We start from the raw sequence: 6,469 nt of genomic DNA, 5'->3' as shown, positions 1-6,469 counted from the left end.
ATACCATAATCCCAATCCATTTTTATACCATTTTCTCTCATTCTACTCCCATTCTTCTCCATTTCTCATCCTTTTTTATAAAAATACTCTATATTTTTTATACCATTCTCTCCCAAACATGAATCCATTCAACCCAAACAACCCCAACCCAAACAACCCCAACCCGAATAATCCCAATCCGAACCAACCTAATTTTTTTTCGAGTCCCGCTTACACTCCGACTATGGATCCTTCGTGGGGGGCTTCGCAATTTCCGTTTTCGGGTTTCCAACAAACACCCAACGCCTTCTCACAAATGTCTCAACTACAACAAGTTCAACAATATCAAGCGCTCCAACAAATCATGCAACGCAACACGTTTGAACAACTCCAATCGCAATCGCAACCCCCGGTTCAACCTGAAGATGATGATGAAGAAGTCGTCCCCGAATCACCACCGCAAGAGCTCACGCGCAAAAAAAAGAAGGGGAAGGGAAAGATGGTTGAACCCGAAACCGCGCAAAAACCGAGAGCAAAGGGGAGGCAATGGACGAAAGTAGAAGAGGAGGCGCTAGCTATGGCGTATGCTAAGGCCTCTACTTGCCCGATAGTCGGTATAATTTTTTTTATTTTTATTTTCGGTTTGCTATTTTTTTTATGAAATTTAATTTTTTTTTTTACTAATGCACTATTTTTTAAATTTTAGGAAACAACCAATCGGGTAGTAGTTTTTGGAAGAAGACAACGGATAGGTTTAACGCGATTATGGAGCATGGGGAGGCTCGTGATGTCGAATCCGTCTCGGGCAAGTGGCGAAAAATGATCAAGGTCGTCAACGCCTTTAATCAAATTTATAACCAAATTTACCTTTCGCCTCCAAGCGGGAGTAACGAGTAGTTTTTTTTTAAGAAACAACCAATCGGGTAGTAGTTTTTTTTTTAGGAAACAACCAATCGAGTAGTAGTTTTTTTTTTATTTTCGGTTTCTTTTTTTTTTTAGGGAATGTAATTTTTTTTTTATGGAATGAAATTATTTATGTTGTTTTATGTGGTGTTTTTTAAATTTTATAAAGTTTTTATTACCTTGGTTATTAAATTAAATAATAGAAAATTATAAAATAATAAGGTGGGGCCCCATCCTCCATCCCCCTCCATCCCTCATTTGGCTCATCCTCCACGAGCCGTCTACGTGGCGTCTACGTGGAGGCTCATCCCCGTGGGGATGAGCCAAACCATACCCACTAGTCTTAGAGCATCTGTAGACTGCAATGTATTTGACCATGTAGGGTCGGCTATACCATGTATTGTAAAAAGCAACGGTTTTTTTAATTTATTTATCTTGATTAAATATGAAAGACACATTGTCACATTAGTTGCAAAGCTCGAGTTGAAGAACCTCTTTTAAAAATACGTCTTTATTTTAATAGACATATTAATTAACACTACTTTCTTTTATTTTAATAGCATATTATTTAACACCACTTTTCTTGAATAAACAATCTAGATGGAAGACTATTGTTGTAATTTTTTTAAACATTTTAATTAATCTTTTTTATTACTAAAGGAAATTTGTTACAAACTTTTAAACATTTTAATCTTTTGTATTACTAAAGGAAATTTATTACAAATAAGTTTTTCACAATTTGTACACACATGTTACGTTGTTTAATTTGTTACTATTTATTTTGTTATTGTCAACAAACGTAGATGAATGGAACAGTGGCGGACCCATAAATTATTTGCTAGGGGTGCAGATGAGGTGTTCAACCATATTTTCAAGGGGTGCGGTCAGATTTTTTTTGCCTAAAATATACACTAATTTTTTTTAAGGGGTGCGGCCGCCCATCCTGGCCAAAGGGTAGGTCCGTCATTGGAATGGAATGATTGTTATATTAAAACAATTTTTAGAATACCCGAAATTAGGATTGAGTCGCTCCGATGTGCATATATGATACACCTATCTATAGCATTGTCACACTATATCACGCCAGTTCTTAAGTTTTTTTTTTAATGGTTCCAGTTCTTAAGTACTACTGTATTAGTATGTTATATAAAAAACCATAAAACACAATTATTGTACAATTATATCCTTATATCCTTAGTTTAGTTTCAAATCTTAAGTTATTTCTATAGGTTACCTATAATCATTCAAAATGTATTTATTATTGGTTCATACATTCTTTTTCACATTAGTATTATCCTCTATAAGATAATTTAGGTATCTAACTGTTAGGATCTGAGTTTGATTTTGATTGTATTTTACGTTTGAATAAAGATGAAGATGAATGAGTTGTGCAGCGGAATTATAATGGAAACAAACTTTGTACACAATCAAACAGGAGAATTGCTTTAATCAAACATTTTCAACAAAGAACCGAAAGATTGAATTTATTTCAATAACGATTACGATGCATGAATGAATACAAACTCCCCCTCAGCCTGAGCTCACAGTATTTGTTTGTGCAGGAAGAAGATGGTGGAAGAGCTAATAGAACAGTACAGAGCACTGTTCTATTTATAGGCACAAGCAAACCACTGAAGCATCTAAGCTGACGTCACCATGAAAGTGACATCTAACATTCTAACAAACTCTAACCTCTGATCTATACAACCTCTGCTATGCTAACTACTGATATTACAATACATTACATAAAGTAAACAAAACTACTGCTGCATCCTTCCACTGCTGTGAACCCAGCAGTACTTGTCATGATCAGCAGTGCTTGACTCAAGGCAGTAAATTGGGCAGCAGGGCTTTAGTTCTTCATCAGCCTTTGACTAGATCAGCAGTTGTAGGTCAGCAGTTTGTATGATCAGTAGATAGGAGGTCAGCAGATGTTGAAATCACTTTCAAGGGGAGAGACTTGTATGCATAACATCTGCTTATTCTGGATCCACTGACCTGATCCAGTTTTGGCTCTAATTATCTGTTCCTCTGATAGGGTTTAATCCCAACACTAACTATTAATTGGACTTTACGTTAACGAATCTAATCCAAATCAGAGAGTAAATTGCCATTTTAATCCATGAGGTTTGATCAAAATTGTCACTTAAATCCAAATAGCTTTTTTCTTGTCATTTTATTCCAAATAGTTTTTTTTTTCTGAACTAAAATGGCAAGAAAAAAACTATTTGAACTAAAATGATAATTTTAGTTAAACCTCATGGAGTAAAATAAAAATTTACTTCAAATCAAACGTTGAAAATGTTTAAGACAGAAAAAAAAAACTATAAATTTAATATTTAAGGCATGCTTTTAGACCTTCTAGTAGTTATAGCAAACAAAATGTCTACCCCCTAATGTAATTTGATTTCTTGAAGAAAAAGGTTTGTGATTTATGATTTAAGCTTGAGTTTGACAAAATTGGCAGACCTCACTTAAAATTACCTTTTGACAAGCCATTAACTTTTTCATTTTCGTCTAACATAATGACACTCTTAATCATTCATAAAACCCCACAACATATTAACTTTGACAAATTTCACTAGACACACATGAACACATTTTTTGATTTAATAAATAAGTATTTGTATATTGATTAATTGGAATCATAGATATAGTGTTTCTGAATTATGGAATGTCACACTTAACCCTTAGAATGGATTTTGAGTGTTTGGATTACAAAACCCAAACGAGGGACTAGAAATCTTACAAAAGGGATGATGAAATCACTCCTGTTGAATCTATAATTTTAACGTTATTTTACTAATTTCGTGAAAATAACGTTAAAAGCTGAGAACGATTAATCATGCATCATGTGGTGGCATTGATAGCTGAAAGACAAAAGGGTACATGCACTAATCGGTCTTTGTCCCGATTGCTGAGTGTTATGTGCCTTATGTTCAAGGCTTGAAGCAAAACTACTATCAAGCTGGGGTCTCACTGGAAGAAGCCTCTCTATTTCTACTGGGTAAAGGTAAGGTTGTTTACGTCTTACTTTCCTCAGACCCTACCTTTACTTTGCTATTTGTGAGATTTATTGAATATGATGATGATGATGAATCTACAATTTAACTACTAAACTAGAGGATTTAAGCAAGAACTCCCATTCCCTTCCTTAATGTGGATTTAGTGTAACATATCATTTGGATTATGTTGCCTTTGTTAATTTTTAGTCATAAGGTAATTGGCGGTGCTTTCTCACCATAAGTTAAGTGCACCTAACAATGCCTTCATCTTCTCTTTTCGTGTGACATTACTTTGGTCTATCTAATAAAGTTTGTTTTAGTCTTGTCAAACCATTTTAGAATTGTAATTGAAGGATCCATTGTAATTTAAAAAAAAAAAAAAAAAAAAAAAAAAAAAAAAAAAAAAAACGAGACATAAAAACTATAGAAGAAAACAATGAGAATTAGGGTTATTGTTTAGGATAAGTAGCCCTCGCTATGTACTCTTTATATTAGCACTTGAAACATGCCTTGGAAAATAAGGATGGATCGAGATGCATAAAAGTGACCCAAATGACACGCTTATATCGTCCTTAAACACTTAATAATAATAAGTAATTATAAATGAATTAGAAAAAAAATAAAAAAAAAAAAACTACTTTTCCAATCAGAATATTATCAATAAACAAACATCATCAATAAGACTTGCAAAGCGAATCCATATCCCTTTCATGTAATTCCTTTAACAAATAACTTTAGGCCGTTTGAATACCTAAGGCTAAACCCAATATACTGTATTTAGCGGTGCATATAGGTGACGACGGGCCAATGGGGAACCCCATTTCTACCCGTTTTGGGCTGTCTATGGGCAGGCCCAACAGAAGTACGGGCCCAACCAGAGCCTAACTTGCCCATTAAGGTTTCTCATGCATAAGATGAGCGGGAAAAGAAGAATCAGAACATGCAGGCGTCCATTAATGACTCATAAGAAGAGCATCACGGCTGGCATTGTACTTCTCATTCTGAAACATTAAATACCGCTATTGATCTAACCGTTAGGGGTCAGACACGTGTCTGAGCCCCTCGAGGTCTTCCTAAACACGTTGGATTATCTCAACGAATATCTTGCACATACAATAAGGCCTGGGGCTTGTATAAGAAGGAAGACGGTAGCAAAGGCAGGTATGATCTCCGGAGTTATCTCATTTACTTCACCCTCATTTATTACTCCCACACTTATTCCGACCAACATTCTTATTTATTGCACACATGCATTCCGTTCACTTGATTCACACCTACGAGGAAACACTCCGGTTACTCACTCATCAAAATAAACTCCTTTATCTTTCCGGCAAGTTTACTTACTCTCACGCCGGAGCTTGGTCACGGATCCCCCCTCCGGGGTCCCCCGTGGCGAGGCTAATGGTTTGTTCTTTTGTAGAGACGGAGATAAAGGCTCTTGACGTCAACGAAGATCCATCTAACGTCATCCGTGAGTTGGGTATTCGACATTGGTGCCATCCGTGGGACATCAGCTTGTCCGGTATTCCCACATCAAAATCCGACGTTAAGAGCAGCCTATCTCACCAACGACGACATGGCAACTCCACCAAACTCGCGTATCACCCAAACGGCACAAAATGATCTGGACAGGGTCACTGTGGAGGACATAACCTATGAAGAAGGCAACGAGAACCAGGTGGAAAACCCAGAAAGAACGGAGCAGATCACTCCAGATTTTGTAGCCATGCATAGAGAGAAGCTGACAAAATGTCTTGAAGATTTAAAGAGACAAGAAAAACTTGACAGCCTTAGTGCTAGACTTTCATTTGATACACCCTCCAGCCAAGAAGGAGCAAATCTTCAGAACAAGAACAACAACGGTGACCCACTGGAAACATTCATGACCGCCCTCAGACAAATGTCTTCAGAAGAAAGGGAGGACCTCATTACAGGAAAGAAACCGAAGGAAAAAGGGAAGGAGAAGGATAATCAAAGTGATGACGGCCTGGACCAACCCTACTTACCACGGGACTTAGCTGAGGTCTCAAAGTTCACACGAAGAATTGCAGAAGCACCAATGCCCCCCAAAACAAAATTACCCCCAAATTTTGACCGCTATGACGGAACAAGAGACCCCGAAGATCATCTTCATGCCTTCAGGGGAGCGGGGCAACTGGGGCGATGGTCCATGCCTGTGTGGTGCCACATGTTTGTACAAACCCTGACAGAGGGAGCCCGGCTCTGGTTTGACAGCCTCCCTCTGGGGGGAATTGACAGTTATGAAGAATTAAGCGAGAAGTTCCTCCGGAACTTTGGCCAGCAGAGAAAAGTGGTCAAGAATACAAATGAGATCCTCCACATAAGACAGAGGGGCAATGAGCGAATAGACCAGTATATGGAGAGGTTCGTCAAGGGAAGCATTAACATCAAAGACATCCCAGAGGTCATGAAGATCAGCAGCTTCATAAACGGGCTAAAGCATGCACAGCTGTGTGAAAAACTGGGGGAGGAATTTCCCCACTCATTTGACAATCTCATGGACAGGGTCAGGGCCTTTGTCAGAGGGAAAGATACGGCTAGTAAAGCCAAGGAGACGGATG

The 6,469-nt window shown here is 37.6% G+C and overlaps 1 protein-coding gene across 1 annotated transcript; it reads left to right on the top strand.

Annotated features, from left to right (window-relative positions):
- Positions 1–223: 223 nt before the first annotated feature.
- On the top strand, positions 224–876 carry LOC110870556. The gene is made up of 2 exons (XM_022119737.1): positions 224–593; positions 686–876. The coding sequence occupies exons 1-2, from the start codon at positions 224–226 to the stop codon at positions 874–876; spliced, it is 561 nt and encodes a 186-aa protein (XP_021975429.1).
- The last annotated feature ends 5,593 nt before the right edge of the window (positions 877–6,469 follow it).

This window comes from Helianthus annuus, chromosome 8 (genome assembly GCF_002127325.2).
Source record: "Helianthus annuus cultivar XRQ/B chromosome 8, HanXRQr2.0-SUNRISE, whole genome shotgun sequence".
Classification (NCBI taxonomy): domain Eukaryota; kingdom Viridiplantae; phylum Streptophyta; class Magnoliopsida; order Asterales; family Asteraceae; genus Helianthus; species Helianthus annuus.
Note: the sequence above shows the minus strand (reverse complement) of the source record. Positions and strands in the feature narration are given on the sequence as shown.

What these genes read in the sequence shown, in the direction of transcription:
- LOC110870556 (XM_022119737.1), top strand. Translation starts at nt 224, where the DNA reads ATGGATCCTTCGTGGGGGGCTTCGCAATTTCCGTTTTCGGGTTTCCAA. An exon ending in CTCTACTTGCCCGATAGTCG is followed by an intron (nt 594 to 685) that starts GTATAATTTTTT and finishes TTTAAATTTTAG; the next exon opens with GAAACAACCAATCGGGTAGT.